At 45.8% G+C, this 18,286-nt stretch overlaps 1 protein-coding gene across 2 annotated transcripts in view; it reads right to left on the bottom strand.

The window, feature by feature from the left end:
* LOC8039686 (sphingomyelin phosphodiesterase 4) overlaps nucleotides 1–18,286 on the bottom strand; it is a 43,604-nt gene that overhangs the window by 12,795 nt on the left and 12,523 nt on the right. For both annotated transcript variants that reach the window (XM_029982617.4, XM_029982615.4), the window contains exons 5-10: nucleotides 18,217–18,278; nucleotides 17,799–17,944; nucleotides 15,308–15,623; nucleotides 10,869–11,011; nucleotides 7,934–8,024; nucleotides 3,429–3,526 (exon numbers count right to left, since the gene is read on the bottom strand). In XM_029982617.4, coding sequence (XP_029838477.3) covers nucleotides 3,429–3,526; nucleotides 7,934–8,024; nucleotides 10,869–11,011; nucleotides 15,308–15,623; nucleotides 17,799–17,944; nucleotides 18,217–18,278 — 856 coding nt within the window. The remainder of the gene's footprint in view (nucleotides 1–3,428; nucleotides 3,527–7,933; nucleotides 8,025–10,868; nucleotides 11,012–15,307; nucleotides 15,624–17,798; nucleotides 17,945–18,216; nucleotides 18,279–18,286) is intronic.

Below are 18,286 nucleotides of genomic sequence, written 5' to 3'. Positions count from 1 at the left end.
TTATGGGTATTTGAACTGAGACGGTCAAGTGTAGCCGGTGCGCATAAAGTTGCCGAGCATAGCTTTGTTTTGCCGGTGTTTTTTTGTTTTTTTCATGTCAAACTTTCGTTTCGGAGACTTCGATCAAAACCGAAACTATGGGCTCCGGAGAAACGGTAATAGACTCCAATTAGTTTTGATCACCTAAAGAAAGCGGCGAGGGCTACAAGATTGTTCCACCGAGAGTAATTTTTAGCTAACTCGCATGCCTCGACCATGCGACATATATGTCCGCGATATTGAGTTTTTGTGCGTGTCCGCGTTTCAAGAAACAGCTCCAGTCGTGTGCTCGGTCAAGAACACAGGCTGCAGGAAAATTACAAAAATTAAGCAAGCGCTTCTTGAGCCAAGGAGCATGTCAACTCACGGGCGCTTCACTAAGCAGCTGATACTCGTATTTCAATTCAGGTTTTAGTAGCAATCGAGAAGTCATTTTAACGAATATGCGGATTATGTGTCATATTACGTACTATGGTCCCACTAAAGCGATATTAGTATATTCTTTGGGTTGAAATATGAACTTAGTTAACTAACTATTATGTGAACTGCTGAATAAAAGTATATTTAATAGACAGAGAGATACTACTTAAACTTAGCCAAATGGTTCTAGCCGGTAGAACGGAGACGAATGCGGACAAACTGAGGAGAGTCTTCATCGGAGATTCACTCAGGCCTCTCTGCACTGAACTTGACTTCGAATCCTGAACGGATAAAATGAGTATTTTTTGTGGCCGGTCAACCTAAGCAATGTAGACGTATATTGCTGCTGGCTTCGACAGGGGTTATAATATAAATATTGAAGGGCGCGATAGATCCTAATGACGTGACAGTTTCTAACTTTGCGAGACGCATCCCCCACCTTCTGAAAGCAGATAATTTCCCTCATTAATCATACGCAGCGAGCAGGTTTCCCGAATCAAGTAATTGCGAAATTAGCCAAACTCCTTCAATGTGGTCTTTTTCAGCTAAAAGCCGCCAAGATGAATAGCCAACGCACCGGCCGGCGTTAGTGGCTCAAATTAACTTGAAGCTAATCGGCTAATCGAGCACAACCAAACTCAAGGAAAGCAGCTATCGAACCTTCCCATTCACTTGACTGCAACATTAATGTTCCCTCCAGCGAAACACTTTGTCTGTCGACCTCAGTCCACTGTTCTAGATCCTTATAAAGAAACCACTTATCAGTTACCAAGCAGTCGTCCCTTTGAATGTGATTAGAGACAGACGAGAAATCAAAACGTTTTTCCGTGATTCCTCCTCATCCAAAAAATTGAAAGAATGCGACCGTGTGTTGTGGAGTAAACTGGCTTTCAAACACGTGATAGAAAGAAACAATCTATTGAGGCTTCACCACACTAATGAACACTCAGGCAAACTTAAGAAATTTTCGGACCTTCGTCAAATTACATTGCTCGCCCCCGCGCCAACAGCACGTGTCCGCGAAAGCCATCAGAGACGCGGCGGGGCGCGGAGTGACCCGGACCGACTGGTTCCCGGTTTTCCCGCTTGGCGGCGTCCGTTTTGCTGGAGTCGCGAATATTGTCGCACATGGCCTAACGGTTATCGTGCTTGCCTCCCACGCGAAGAGCCAGGGTTCGATTACTGGAAGTGACGAGTCCTTTGTTTAATCTTGCAATTTAGTGTTCTGGTAAATTCGAGAATCCTGTTGCTTGTTCGAAGTCCGAATTTTCTAAGCGCCAAACTTTCTACACTGATTGTTCCAGAAGCCCATGCGTGTACATGTGTGCCGAGCCGCAGTCAGTCTCGCCTCAGCGTTCAATCCTGCTGCTTCACCGACTATGACGCCCACGACGCTTTGTTGTTAGCTTCATCCTTTTTGTTTTGGGCACAAGTTCGCCCCATTAAATGTTTAGTTTCCTCAGTTATTCTTTGCTTCATTATCTCTTCATTGGTGACAATATTTAAGTGAAGAATAAGCATTCGGCAGCGCATGGCTCATTTAAGCAGTAAAAAAAATACTGTAAATTTTTTTTCTTGGGGGGGACACCCTGTACAGGCAGTTAACTCTTTGCAAACTCTGTCATAAAACACAAGCTATGAAGCTTCCCTCAACTAGACAGATGCCCCTGACCAAACCTGAAATGGCACTGCATTAAGGGGAGGCACTCCCTTGGAGGGTCTACTTTTTAAGTATTTGTGCCAGGTCAATGAAATTTTTAGGGTATGTTAGACGTCAAAACTTAGGAGGCTACACCAACTTTCAACCCAAAAGGTTTATTTTTTGACAAGTTACAGCCTTATTCGTTGAAAAAAATGTACATGTAGCAGTGCCAAAGGAAAAAAACTATTGTTTCAAAATATGAATAAAAAGGCACAATTTCTTTGTTGGGATATAACGCTGAATGACTAAACTAATCGGTAGTAGGCTTGAAATAATTTTTAAGGCCATATTTCACGTAAAAATTAACTTTCAATAATGGTATGAATTTTTAATTTTTTTCTTGTTTCACAAACGTCAACATTTTTGTGTGAAGAAATAACAATTTGCAAAAAGTAAGCGCATAGCCGAGTTCTCCAGTAAATTTCATGCCAAAAAAGCCATACATTAGACTTGGGGGCGCTTAACTCATCAAACGATAGTTTTAGAGCTGTGAAAAAATGGTGAAAACATGAAGCTGAGAAAAACGGGTTTGGAAGTTCGAACAGTGTTTTAGTTTAGATGGGGCTTGCCATTTCATCTAAAATGCTCCAGGGGCATATGTCACTCCTTCCTCTGCACAGTCCCTCTGTGCCTTGGCCACAGCTTCCATCTTCCTTTTTTTGTGGGACATCTTGGAGGACTCGAGCGCTTTCACTTGGGCCTTCGCAACCTTCATCTTGGTGGCCCTCTCCGTATGACGCTTGGTAGCTCCCTGGCTGTATGCCCATTTCCAACAGAGCTTCCTGATTCGCTAGGACGAGCAACGTGACGTGGCTCGTCCTAGCGAATTGGAGCTCTTGTTTCGCCAGCTTGACCAATAAGAGCGTGCACAGCTATGTTTTCTACGGGGTTTTACGGTCTGTGAGCACGATATTGCGAACAATGCTGCGAACAGAACGAAAGAGGGCGAGACGCTCATTCCAACGAGGGAGGCCTGTCCATGCTAGTCGTAAGAAACGCGGAGGGAGCGCGCTTTGAAAATGGCACATTTTCGTAATCGGTTGCGTCGTTGGCGCGCACGTGCGGCCACCAGCACTTCGAAAATAATTTATTTCGGAGTAAATACTTTACTTACAGGAATAAAATTTTTGGACAGCATTCTTTACGAGTTGTAAAAGCTGGTCAGCCTATTTTCTAAAAATGTGACTTTTTTTTAAAAAATCGCGATTCCTAGGCCGTGCCTCCCCTTAAGAGAGTTATGTTCTAAAACGCCTACGGCAGAACTCACCAGCGGCCCTCTACCAGTCGCTCCTCTTGCTCACAGTCCCTACTGTACACGGAGGCATACCTCCAGGGCTGCAGAAAACTCAGCCAGGTCTCCAGAGGCTGCAGTTAAGCATGGGACATACTTTCACACTGGCAGAATCTATCATGTTACATGCCACAAGCACGCTATCTAACCTCCCCACCAATAAGTGAAGAAAGCAAGTGACACTGAAAGTATCAAGTCTGAATTGTCCATTTCTGGTTTCTCACCTCTCACATGATCAAAGAGAAAATTATAAAAAAAACAATATGACAAGTGTTCAGTGGCGCCCCAAAGGGGGGGGCGGGGGGGGGGGGGGGGGGTGCGGATTGCCCCGGGTGCAGGGCTCAGGGGGGTGTCACAGCGGGCCACGCGAGAGCGGGGAAAGGGGGGGAGGGGTGTTGCGTCAGACTACCGCATCGGGTGTCGCTTACCCTTGTGACGCCACTGCAAGTGTTGTGGAAGGTGTATGCATCTGCGGCTCAGTGCTACGCGGTGCTGGAAGCGGTATTTGACCTTTTGTAGCAGGTTCTGTAGCAGGCCAAATACTGGTTTAGAGCAGCCACTGATGCTTTTGGAGCAGATGCTAATATCTGTTAGCACATCACTCGAAAATGTAAAAGTGCTAGATAAGTTAACCTTATGATAATGATTGTGGGTTTCTATTTGGTACGGGACCAGATTAATTATTAGCTTTTGTACTAAAAATAGGTAGGGTGCAAAAGAAGCAAAGAACCTTATTTTTAGAAATAAGGTTCTGGTCAGAGTAGGTTCCATTTACAATGGGTACTAAAAAAATGGTTGAAAAATGAATCATAGAACAACACTTCATTTGGGATAAAGCATCTCTCCCCTCCCCATTTTTACACCCGGTAATTTTTATTTAGCCTGTGAAGATATTTTTTTGTAAAATGACTGCAAAAACCATCTGCTAAGGTATGTCTATCAATAAAAATGCCACCACCACCCCCTCCTTTCAAGTTTTAAGAACCTACCTAACTCAAGACTCTAATATTAAAAACTGCAGAAACAACCACCAACAAATATTATGAAAACCTACAATTGTGCTTTTAGGGGCGACACTACCCAGAAAAGGAATTTCTGCAAAAAAAAGTTGATTATGAAAAATGCCATATTGACATCCATCAGCATCTAGAGAGTATTCCCAGAAAGTTTAATTTGTTTTCACTGCATAGTTATTTTTTTATAAATTATTTTTGGTTCACCGATGCTAAAGAAAAGGAAGAGGTTGGAGCACGTTGAACGCATTTTCTCCATTCCACTTTTCGGCATAAATTTCACTTTAGGAAAACTATTGTTTTCGTATGAAACTATCAAGATTAAAGGGACCATGAAATGACCTTTTTACTTTTTCCAGATAACTTTTATATTAAACTGTCAATGTTCACTGAATGCCGAACAGGCATCCGTTTTCGTCTCGGTTTATTAACTTTTACACAAAAAATTATTGAAATATTGACTTTTTCATTCTCTCCAACTGACCGCAAAAGAAGCCGTGACATAGGCCGTTTCCGGAACCGGAAGTTCTCTCGGCAGTAGGAGAATGGGAGTGTTAGCGGCAACGAGTTGGGGTGCGCCGGTAGGTTTTACTGCGCTGATGTCACCGACGTATTTCCTGAATCGGCACCTCTCATCGCCGCATCGCAGCTGAGCGAAATTCAATGAGATATGTTGCGCTACAGCGACAGCATGGGACTAGTCCCATACGCCGGTATGCCTGTTGGGAAGTGCAGCGAGTCTTCCGGTGAAGACTCCAGAAGTCAACCACCCCGTCATTGTTGGCAGAAGGGCCGGCCCGTGTCAGTCATTTGCAAAGCGACGTAGATGGCGTTTTTCGCGGCCTCGGAGATGCAGGAGCGAGCCGACGTTAAAAAAGATACGTTTGAACTAAGAGTGTCAGCAAGAGCCACGTAAATACCTGTTTACACTCGGAGCGGACGCGCGCGCTTGATGGAAGTCTTGTATTCGCGCTGTTTGTAAGCGCTTCGGGACCGTTCTTTTACGATTGCAACTCGATACTGACGCGACACTCGGCAAAGATAGGTTGGACCGGAGTTGTACGTATACCTCCCACGAACTGTTATAGCTCGACAGTGACGTGCAGTCTGTCAGAATAAAAATGGCATACCAATAACAAGGTGTACATACCGTGTTACGAAGGTAATCCATACGGCGTTTATTTCAGCTCTATATCACACAAAACAAGAAGATAGAATCGACGAGAGTCCCTTTTCGACGAGTGTTCGTCAACACTGCCTCGGAAAACAAGGGGAAGAGATTGACCTCACCTCTTAATCTAGAATTGAGGTCAGTGATCAAACTATAATACGGGAAGGGTCCACAAGGGTCGCGCGGGCATATTCCATTTAGCACGCCAGCCGATCGTAGGCAGACGGTCTTGCGACGAAGCAACGCAGCGCCGAGTCGGAATGCCTGCGAGGCCTATACGCTTCGTCGGAGTCGGTGGATCCAGGGGGGCTATGTTGCGCTTTTTGGACTCCCAGGAGACTTGGAAGAGGGAAGTGACGTCAACGACTAGAGCAAACGCAGATTGGATGTTGACAGAAGAAAACGAAATCAACACCCAATCTGCGTTTGCTGTGTCGTTGACGTCACTTCCCTCTCCCTAGTCTCCTGGGAGTCCAAAAAGCGCAACATAGCACCCCAGCGTTCTTGTTCGTCGTGGTCTGTTTTAAGTACTGTTTTCTTGCTGCTTGAAGTCGGCATGCGCGGGAAGAACACGTAGAAAAATAAACGTTCAGTCAGTCAGAGTTTTGAGAGGAAAGAAAACAAAGAAAATAAACGTTCGTCGCTGGCCGCCACCCAAGTAACTGTCGGCCCTGCCCTACTGCGCACGCGCAGTAGTTGCTTCGTTTACCAGACGATAGATGGCGCCTGGCTCTCAGCATTATCAAATTTGGCAATTTTCGCCACACATCTCTAATTATGCTACAAAATGTGCGTCTGAATATTATTTAACAAAACTTTTAGGAAACATTCGCCGGCTATTTATTGTTCACGATCGCGGTGCTGGTGAGGTAGGCTCTTACCCAATAGGCGACCTGGATTTGGCTGACGTGCTCCATTTCCACGGATGCATCGTAGTGAACAGGCGAAGGAAGGAAGGCGCAAAAGAGTCCAGTTTTTTTTTTAAAAGTTCTATAGCAAATAATTTTTTTTGGCTCCCTATTTTTGTGTTTTTGTGTTTCTTTTCACACCTTTTACGACGTGCGGTGGATAAAACTCGATTTTAAAATCATTTCATGGTCCCTTTAAAGGTGACAGTGAACTTTGGCGGCACTGGAACGAGAGTGAAGTTAAAGCTTGCTGCTCTTTCGATCGACAGCTGCATGGGAACTACCTTGACTACCGCATTTATTCAGATAGACCCACATTATTTTTTTTTCTGTTCTATTTATAAAATTAGAGATCAACCTAGAATCAAGACTGAACAAGGTAAACCTGGAAGAGTTCTCAGCATAATTTTTGAACCTATCACATTAACCAGACGCTCACCCATGTCAGCCGCTGCTCCTAACACTCGGGTGCAAAGTAGTAAAGCTCGATGCGTGCGCTGGTAAGAGGGCGGTGAAAGGCGGCACGGAGGAATGCGGCAGACATGATAATCAAGTAATCTCATCAGGAGCACAAGACCCTGGTTCTGTCTTATCAGAATAGCCACCATCCTACTCTTTCACTATGTGTTCTTGTGACTTTCAGCTCCTGACATCGCCGACACCATCTGCAAATTTTGACGATGTCGGCGATCAACCTGCCAACGCATCAACCCGCCAGCGCAGTTTATGAGCAATCTCTAAACCTCGTTTCACCTTAATTCAAAGCACAGCTGATGCTACGAGCCAATGGGACCAACCAAACAGCATCAAAGCACGAAATCAAGGCATTCGTCTGTCTTCCCGTGTGTGGTCTTTCATAGACTAAATCAATCAAGTACAGCGAATGCCGCATGACTTACACTTTAGTATGTGTGTTTGTTGTTGTATCTGGTAGAGCCTTCGATTATGCTTTGACCTAAGTAAAATGAAAAAGTGTAGGGCGAGTAGAGATGCTGTGAAATATATATTTGTACCATTTTTCTTTCCTCCTACTTCTCTCAATACTATTAGAGTTGATCAATAAGAAAATAATTTATTTTTTGCTTTGCTTTAAGGCAATCTAAAGAACTATTTTCCACAGGGTAGGAAAGTCCTCCTCGCCACCCTTCCCATTTCCTCCTCTCCTACTGGTATCTTGAGAGCAAAGGAGTGAGGAGGGGTGGGGGTGCAAATGGCACAGCGCTTTCATCACTGTGTGCATTTGCTGGCATGTAAGCAAAATGCTAGCAAACCCAAATCTCTTATTTGAACCGATTCCTTTGTATTGCCACTGGGTCTTCGATGAGTAGTATCAAGATGCTGAAAAAAGGTGAACCCAAAGGAAGCTGGAAATAAAGAATGAAATATTACCAATCGGAAAGATGCATCCAATGGCCAAGAGGTGAGAGCTTGCTTCAGGAAGATGTACAGCTTCTTTCTCAGCAGCTGTGGGATCAGTTTGCTAGAAGCAGAAAGAACATAAAGGCTGACATTCTTGCTCCACCTCAGTTAGTCAACAAAGATGTCAAGACAGAATCGTTTAATGTAAACTAAAAAATACACTAAACAAATTATTTTAAATACTGCAAAGTAGTATGTGCATTGTTGTTTACAAGGGCTACAGGCCTTTGCACTGCTTTATTGAGTTAATGCCAAGAATGGGATGGGACAACAGATCGAGAGAGAGAAGGAGAGGTGTTCCTCAAGATGGGGAAGTTTGAGAATCCCTGGAAAGAATCCCAGCTGTAAGAATGTCTACCGATTGTTTCTCCAGAAAATAAAAAAAAAAAATGTTTCTCTCTTTCTCTCTCTCTTTAGAAACATTAAAAAAGGCATACTGAGAAATATGAATACAGTGTAGACCGCATATAACGTATGTCTCGGGAGTCGCGAAAATCCGCACTATAAGCAGTACCGCGCTATAACCAAAACATCAATTTTTCAGGCCAAAATACATGTCATGAGACAACTTACCTTTGTAAAAGAATTTATTTTATGTTAGATGAAAAATAAAGCTTAGTTTGAGGTCAGTCTTTATTTCACCAGACTAGTACAGTTCTGTCTCAAGTGTGTCACACATTTTGAAAGAAATGAGCGGCTTTTGCCTGGCGCAGCCTTTTAACAGCGTCGCGGGTTGCGGACGGACGTTGCGAGCGTCCAGGATTGCTAACCCTAATCACTTTTCTCCGGAGATGAAAACGCGTGAAAATTCGCATCCTTCATACGGTACGCGCCAGTAGTACCTTGAACTTGAGCACATGCATGAAATGCGCCAAATAAGAAATCCGGGCGATGTTAGAGGACACAAATGCTTAGAAAGCACCACCGTAGTCGAAGTAAACAAACACGACGACACAGGCGTTTCTGCCGTCTTGAGAGCGCCGCCACGACATTGCCGCACGAGTAGGTGGACCTTCCCTTCTAGTACGTGCTGGGTTATCATAGCGACACACAACGAAAATTCACAGTCAAGGATAGCGCTTTTACGCAGAACGATGAGATCCTGAACGCCGTCTTAACGACGATCACAACCGACGCCATGTTTGCGGATAGAAGTAGCCGGCTCGCGACCGGAGGAGGAGAGAAGCGTTGTAATAGAGGTTGGGGGGGAAAGGAGAGAGCCAATCATGCAACGCGCGCGAACACTTCTCCTCGACCTGCGATTGGTCTGTCGTTGCGGTTTGTTTCTTTGTTTCCAACTCAGCGGAGGGACGCACGCACGTGAACGACACGTGCGTGCGTCCCTCCGTCGCTACGGCAACTGAAGCCTCTCTCACCGCTTCTCCCCGCGAGTGCCCCTTGCAGCTCGCGCCGTCAGCGCCGTTATCTACTGTCGCACAGGGAAGCGTGCTCGCTCGCTCGCTGCTCCGGTCGGCGGCGCGGTCGGCGGGCTGTGCCAAAAGCCGCACTATAACCGGTATTTCCCTTCGCGCGCCTGCATTTTAAGCGGTACATAATTACATGGAGTTCTATGGGAGGCGAACCGGTGGTTTAAAAAAAACCGCGTTATACCCGGTCCTGCACTATAAGCGGTTATGTTGTAAGTGGTCTATACTGTATTCCAACTGGTTATAAACAGATTCGCTCAGCTCCCTGACCTCAAAGCTATAAAAAATTGGCATTTGTTTAATAATAGACAGCAAAACAGGAAAAATACCAGCCAGATCCCCATGGTCGCCAACAGGTCCTCTCCCTTTCTTAACACTTTATACGATACCGAATTGGACTTGTGTGTGCGACCATCGTGCCCTTGTTTTCAAGACATCATTATTCGTTCCTACTGCTGTGGGCCTATGGGCCGAGAAATGGAGGGAGAGTTGGAGACGAGAGCGTGCGGGGCCGTCAGAACGCCGAGCTCTGGTGAGAATGATTAGTGGGTAGACCGAAAGCTAGCTGCATTTATTTCCACTGCACTCATTGGACGCGTTCGAATGCGAGAGCCAGACGTCAGACGACGGCGTTCCGTCTTCTAACGTGTTTGACGTGTGCAGCGGAGACAAAGGCAGGTAGCTTCCGGTCTAGCCACTGATCCAGGGGTTCTCGAATGGGGTTCTGCAGACCCTTTGGGGTCTCTAAAGGCCTTCTTAGGGTCCCCAAGGTCCTCAACTGAGCAATAAAATATGTTTTGTTTTTAAATCGATGCTGACGACCTTACATGTGCATTGAGTGAGTAGGGTCCACGTTTAAGAGCCTCAAGGCTGGCTTGCATGCACTTATGGCCAATTCGTCTGGGCCTGCACCGCTCCCGTCCAGTGCAGTATACTCTTTCCACTCTATACACGAAAGGCTGGCGGGGAGAGAAGGACGCTTCCCTCTCCCCTATAGCCTTCCGTGTACCACGAACTGCACTGCACCGGTGTGGTGCGAGCCCAGACGAATTGGCCATTAGTTTTTTTTTATTTACACTTCTGTCCTCGTAATTGTCTATTACTGCCCCTCCTCTCCAGTGGATGGGGTCCCCCAAAACATTAGCAGCTGAGAGCCACTGCACTATAGTCTGTTACAACTCAAGAAGGTGGAGCGAGGGTAAGACGAGCTGGGGAGGAGGAAGCAGACGGAACGCGAAGAAGAGAAGCAGGTTTCCCCCTCTCTTCTCCAGCCTTCCGTCTGCTTCCTCCTCCCCAGACCCATCTTACCCTCGTCCTACCTTCTTGAGTAACAACGGGCTATAGCAACGTACACCAGAGCTCGGCGTTTTGCCGTCCCTGCGCACTCTTGCCTCCACCTCTTTCTCGGTTTCTCGAAGCATAGAGCAGCCTTTGCACAAGCCAGAGGAGAGACTTCAAAGGCGTGCCCCCATGCCCACCTCCTGAGGTCGTCCAAAGGTCCGGGGATAGTGCACGGATAGATGGTGGCCGGCTGGGGAGGGTCACAGTTGGTGAAGAAGTGCAGGTACTTGACCAGGGACCGCACCATGCGCATCTGGTCCACGTTCGGCAGAAAGCTGTCCTGCAAGGAGCATGCATGATGTGCATCAAAGGTGCCACATTTGCGACACAAAAAAGAGCCGTTACGCAAGTTGAGACGAGATAGTCCCCCGAAACATGTCAGTAAAATTCGTAGAGCTTCCAAAACATTTCAGATAAAAACAATATACTTATTATCACAAAATTGTCAGTCCCTTAGCAAGTGAAAAGTTTTGCACTCATTCTCATCGCTCCAGAGTAACTTACATGTTTTTCATTTGTCTTATTTGGGCTTACTTTAGCACATACCGTATTTGCACGAATATAACGCGACCACGAATATAACGCCAGACCACTCTGGAGCAGACACTAAAAAATGTGCAGGCAGAAAAAATACTGTTGATCCCGGTACACGATCACACTTCTTATTCTGGTCCCTCCCCATAAACAAACACCTTGTGTTGCATGATTGCATAAACACGGTCGGTGGTCTTGGCTTGGTTTGCGATGACTTGACTTGGCCTGGCTTGGCTCGGCTCGAATGGGCCATGCTACACATTCCCGCATGGCATGCGCGCTGAGTTTCTGCGGCGTGCACGCATTGTACAAACACAAAAGCAATATCAATGCTTTTTTATGTTTTCTATTCGCCCCTTCACGTGGCCCAATAGCTAATAAATTCCCTTCCACATCCCAACTTCTTTTCCCACCGGATCTCCTGCATTGAGCCAGAGAAATGGCTTTCTCCTCTGGCTTTCTTCAAACTCACGCGCCTCGTGGCTAAACTCAATTCCGAATATAACACGAGGTACATTTTGGAGAACGTAATTCCGAAAAAAAACCTCTCGTTATATTCGTGCAAATATGGTACTATATGCCGTCCTATTTAATGCAACAAGATAGCCTATCCATTGTTCCGAACCAGCTTCTGATGCCCAAGCGAAGCAGCCGTCCTGCTCTCTTTTTGTTAGATAAATCGGATACAAACCACGGTCAGCAGATTATTAGTGTTAGGAATGTAGTTGGGTACACGAAAACCATTTCTGGCGGTGGGAAAACAAGTTGCATTTTTACCGAACAGTAACTATAAAAACAACATTCAAAGATCTCATTTTGTTGTTGTCTAGAGCAGTGGTTCTCAACCATCTATGTTTCGCGAACCCCTTGGGCATCGGCGGAGATGATGGAGGACCCCGTTCGTGGTGAGAGGAGAGGAAAGGTATAGGTTAGATATACTAATAATGACTTGATAAATGCACATAACTAAGGGCTAATGTGAACTAGACCTCTCCTATTGACATACACACGAGAAAACTCGCCCGAAAACAGAAACATTTCTTTTAGACCTGAAAAAAGAACTTTTAGGGTCTAGCCTTGTCCATCCGTACGGCGTCCGTGCTCACATCGACTGCACTGCCTCCAGGATCGGCCCACTTTGAAAAAAAAAACATACCTACGCCCACACGGGGGTTCGAGCTGAGGACCGCTTGCTTAAGAGGCAGACGTCTTAACCACTCCGCTACACTCCAATGTTGCATGTAGCCGCTCAACGTCTATACAGGAGAGGGCGCTGCGGTCAAATGCGTATATAATCGCGTTAACCCCTTAAGTGCCTTGAACAAGCTGAGCTCGTCGGCCACTTTCTGGCTAAAAATGCCGTGGACAAGCTCAGCTCGTCCAATGGTCTTTTCGGTTGCTCTGAATTCCACGGACGAGCTACGCTTGTCCGAGTAGTTTTGCGGCGCTGATCATAGATGGCAGCACTCGTATTAGTCGGCAAATATTTTGTTCGCCTCCGCTGATTTTTGCGTAATAAACTTTTCAAATTTTATGTGTAATACTAGAGGAGTAAAAATTCAAAATAAAAAAATCTGGCACTTTTAGGTTACTATTGGTAAAAAAAAATTTGGCACTTAAGGGGTTAAACTTTGCATGCATTGGCTCAATGTTTATAGACGAGAGGGCGCTGTGGTCAAATGCTCAACTGTGTATATAACCATGATCCATACCACAGATTCTCTTTCTGACATGGACCGTTGACTTAAGCTGTGGAGATGCATTCCCAAGGCTTCCAGTGGATCCAAGGTGATCCGCTAGAAGAACCACTGGCTCTGCATTTCACCGACCATAAAGCAGTAATAATGAAGTCGAAATGCAACCCGGAACTTAGCACTACCTATGAGCAATAAAAACAAAATCAGCATCATCAGCACTACCTATGAACAATAAAATCAGTATCATCAGCACCACCAGAGCTTCGCCCCAATCAACATCATTCACCACGTGGAGAGGCGGCCTCTTTTTTATTGCCGAGCTTGACTGATGAGGCAGGGCTTCGCAGACCCCTAGAATGCCTTCGCGGACCCCAAAGGGCCCCCGCGGACCCCTATTTCAGAACCACTCTACTCTTAGAGATAGTACCAAACATCTTAAAAAATAAAAAAAAAGTTTTTTGCGAGTTGCCATTGGGTTTAGCCCTTTTTCCTTTCTTTTTCATTTCATTGAGGGCCCTATCTTACCACTAATATTTTTATCTACAAGAACAAATCTGAAGTCATCCACCAACACGTCTGATCACAAATTTTCAGACTTTGATATGACGGCATAATCGCTAAAGCAAGAGCCACAGAAAATTAAGTTCAGCAAAGTTCCCCATGGACATCACACAAAATGGCATTGTAGCAATCAAAAGCAGTCTATGTACTAAAAAGTAAGCCATATCTAGAACTATCTTAAAGGTTCATGAGGTATGTATCTGCATCTGCAGATAATCTCAGAGTTGCAACAGTGAAATCAGGCAAAAATAGGGTTACCAACCGTCCCAGATTTTGCGGGACTGTCCCGACTTCTGATAAGCGTCCCGAATCCCGCATCGTCCCTATCGGCACAGCTATACCGGATTCGGCCCAGGCCATCCAGTTAGCAATTTTATTTGTGATCCCACGCATGGCCCAACAATGTGCGTCATGCTGCGCTATACGAAGTTGGCACGAATTGCACGAAACAATGCTATGGTGGCTAGCGTTACTGCGAGAGGTTTTAGCCCCTTTAGCATGCAAGCCATGGCAAGCTGGAAATCAGGGCTACACTGGAGCCGCTGGAGCCGTGGCGAACAGTGCCTGTTATCATTATCATTGTTCTTATATACCCCTTCGTGTTTTCCTTCTCCCTTGCGTTGCACTCCTCTCTCACAATGCATTCCCCCCCTTCCCCCTCCCCCACCTTGACTTGCTTCATTGAAGAGTTGGTAACCCTAGGTAAAACTTCCCAATCCGCTGCGGCTGCTTTGAGACCAAATATGTCGGGAACAAAATTAGTAAAGAAGATAAGGCTCACAACACTGTTCTAGCAAAAAAAAATTGCACCAAACAAATTTTTCTAGAAATCTTTTACATCTACAGCTTGTATAGGAACTTCTCAGTCTCATCTACAGTGGCAGTGTTGTGCCAGGCAGAAAACACCAAATCACGCACGCTCACACGTGCAGCACGCCCACTTGGCTCTTGCCAGGCAGCAGTGCCTTTTACAGTTGTCAGGAGCCACCACCACATTCCTCACTGTAGAACTCGGTTTGTGTGTGTATGCGACAACTTGCTTTGGTGGCGCCACCTGGCGGGCACCCTCCTGTGATGGAGCTGATGGGACGGGAACAGACAACGCGCCATGTCAAAGCACAAGGTGGCTATGTTAGTTTGCATATGTGGCGATTAAAAACGGTTTATTTATTAAAGAAATTGTACGACTTTTTTTGTGTAACAGCACATAACAGCACCTCAAAGTCACTATTTATAATAAAAAAAAAAGTTTAAAATGTACAAAAACAAGCCTGAAGCTTCACATTACAGTTTCCGCAGCATGCGTTAGACCTATTCAAAGCCTCTCTGATTCTTGTTCTTCTGGATCTGCAGAGGCTAGTGTAGAAAAAGATTTTGCATTCACCAGAGAAAATGATGTGCTGTCCTCTTAGCTGTGTACGTGCGCACAATTATGTTTATGTTGCAATGCGCTGCACACTTGTTTTAGCTAGATCGAGCTTGCCGATACTGGCACATCCCAGTAGGACTCAACAGTTGCTGACGAAGAAATGCTTGTCGGCAACTGCTCCTCCGTCGTTGAATATGTAGCATTTGTTATAAAGAGGTTCAACAGTACTCTAGTGACAAGGTTGTGTTATGTGCGATCGAGTGGATACGCATAAAAATGGGTGTTACTAACTGCAATAACACTTCTTCACACGCCGTGGTTAAAAGTTGAGGAGATTTCAAAGCTCCGATTGTTTGTCTCGCAGAACCTGGGATCGACTCGCCCGATTTCAGAGAGAGCTTCCGGAGGCACTCACCGCTGCCGGCGCAATGCTGTGGTGGAAGGACCCCACGGCGGTGACGGTCTGGGGTGCGGGCCTGGGGCTCTGCCTGCCCAGCCAGAACTCCACTAGGAGCACCAGGAAAGTCTCGGAGCACCAGGCCTCTCCCCCCGGTGACCCCGGTGCGCTCCCCAAAGGGCTCTGCCGAGCGGGGGAGACGGGGGACCCCTGGGGACCCCCCAGTCCCTGCTTGAGCAGGCTGCGGCGCTGGTACAGCTGCGGGGGCTGTTCCGGGGCAAAGGGGGTCGAGGTGCGCGGAGATCCAAAGGGGTCGGGTTCCGGGTACAGCGGACTGCGCAGAGGCAAATTTGGAGGGTTTAAGTGACAGACCAATTAAGCTGGTCTGTCGTAGAAGTGGAAGACAACGATTTAGAGTCAACTGGATACTGGCCATTCACCGCAGACATGAATGGCACAAGGCGAATGTGGGCTGCCTCGTTTATTTTTTTTTTATGTTGCTTGAAACGCATCTGTGGTGAGATCATGACATTTTCTGTTCATTTTCTCGTTTTCTGCCCAACGAAATTGTAATTGTACTTCGAATGAGACAGCTGTTTCCCTGGTGGTGGTTCTTGGAACCGCCAACACATTTGTGGAGTCGAAGCGTGGTGTATATGCTGCACCTTGTAAATCATCAAGAACAAAACGGGTCGAAGAAAAATATTGAGATTGGAAATGCAAATGGCAACGGGGCCCTATCACAAGGAAACCTCACTTCCAATAAGTAAAAGATGTACAAAAGTGTTCGAAGTCACTGATAAGGTTGTGAGACAGTAAGCATGAAAACGGGACAATCCACTCAAAAGGGGGCAAAATACCAGCCTCCCTATCCTTGCCTAGCGAACAATGTAAACTGAAAAACGTAAATTGGGAAAGTGAGCTCAGGCGAGACAACAGAAAAACGTGCAATAAAGTAAGTGCTAGTGGGGATACACCGGAGTTGCTAGCCACAATGAATTCCCTTCTGCAGCTCCTAGGGCTTTGTATTACCCAGTCTTGGGTAAGTTACTTTTAAAGAGTAATTCGTTACAGTTAGTTACTTTCAGGAAAAGAGTAGCGAAGTTACCGCTCCAGTTACCGCAACAAAAGAGTAACTCATTACAGTTACAGTTACTTTTAAAAAGTAATGACATTACTTTTCAGTTACTTCTCTATAACACAAAAAATTAGAAAAAACTAGAAAGTGCCCCTCACACCGTTTTATTGCATAAAATTAAGAAAGTATGCTTTTTACTTCATATTGTAACTTAGCAGCAGTTGCTTCTCGAAGTTAGTGTTTGAAAGTTTCCACGTCAGAGTAGTGGCGCTAATCAAAATACGAGACATGCACAGTGCCCTCCACGTGTATTGTTGTTTCACGGTTGGTTCACCCGATTAAAAAGCGTTCGCACAGTAAAAGAAAAACCACAACATAGATAGTGCTTCAAGACACTAAGATGTAAGTGTTCAGTCACAAAATACAAGCGCGTGCTTAAAGAAGACTAGACATTTTTTCATAAAATCTACACGTGGCTATATTTGGGTCGTGACTCGCGAGAAAGGACGTAGTCACAACTTTGTACAAGGCCAACTTGACACTCGAAATGTCGGAATAGACGATTTGGAAAGTGCAAGGCATAATGGCTAAATTGCACCTTGTTCAGTGATATATTATTCATAAAACACTGGAAAGTTATGACAAAAGCAACGTCGTTACTTTCATCGTTACCTCAGAAAAAAGTAATAGAACTACAGTTACAAGTTACATTTTTAAAAAGTAACTCATTACAGTTACAAGTTACCAAAAAAGTAAAAAAGTTACAGTAACGCGTTACTAGTAATGCATTACAACTCAAGACTGGGATTACCTTGGCTCCTCACATTTTTGGTGGTTGTGAGCCTAATGAACCTGCAAGAAGACCACCAAATGTTGTTTTTCTAATTTTTTTTTTTTTTTTTTTTTTTTGTACAAGAAGTTTGTGTTTGTGGCGACAGCTCACCTGACTCATCCCGATCTTTCTAAAAACAAGTTACATTATCCAGTGGGGCTGTCTACATTTATACCGCCTACGAAAGAATAAATAATGTTTTTCCGCTCTCTACCGCTATCGAAATTCGTGTGGGTCACTTTGACGGCTGCTCCTCAGCACGGCGCAAGTGGTAACGCGACAATGCCGGAAGAAATTGTTCAGTTAACATTTTGCGTCTCTATTTGTTTGTTTGTCTGGATATGAGTTCTCGAAATGGCCATCGTGATGTGACAAACTGCTTTTCTGCCAGTGGTCTGTAAAGAACGGCTTTTGGACGAAAGGGCTATTTTTACTTTAAGGATCGTGGGGTGTATGGCAAAGCTCGAGGACAGGCTCGTGCTCCTGCTAGGAAAACCCGTCGGGCCCGGGTGGGCCCCAGGCCATGTCTCTACCGAGCCGAATCTGATTGGGCTTGGAACCTCGCTTGTACAGTGCTCCGTGTTACGCAACCCACTTGCCTCAGCTGGGGCGTAAAGGACATGGGGAAGTAGCCAGGCAGGGCGGGGAAACTGCTGCGGTCGGTTGGCAGGTAGAACTGGAGGTAGGCCTCCAGCAGCGACAGGTACACGGCATCGGAACCACCTCCAATGTCGCCAGTGTTCCCCTGTGAGCAGACGCAGAGACCCCGCTCAATCAAAGGTAATTCCGTCGACGCACAAATCCCGACATCGAACGCAAGGCCGAGGCAAGACGAGAATTTTTGGAATGTCGCCTGCAGAGTCTGGGAAAAAGCCTAATTTAAAGAAGCCCTCCGGACACCTTTGGCCGCACCCTGACCCTTACCAAGCGACCGCCCCTTGCTGCATTGAACCTGTGGCGGACACTGGGTGCCATTTGAGAGTAGGCAATATGTCTTGTTGAACTGCGACGACTCACCTGATTGTGGTTTGGGTTGACGACATGGTACGCAAAATGAAACATGTAGAATTCAAATGCATCTGGATCA

The sequence above is a fragment of the Ixodes scapularis genome, unplaced genomic scaffold (assembly GCF_016920785.2).
Source record: "Ixodes scapularis isolate PalLabHiFi unplaced genomic scaffold, ASM1692078v2 PGA_scaffold1__304_contigs__length_218370807, whole genome shotgun sequence".
In the NCBI taxonomy this organism is placed as follows: domain Eukaryota; kingdom Metazoa; phylum Arthropoda; class Arachnida; order Ixodida; family Ixodidae; genus Ixodes; species Ixodes scapularis.
Note: the sequence above shows the minus strand (reverse complement) of the source record. Positions and strands in the feature narration are given on the sequence as shown.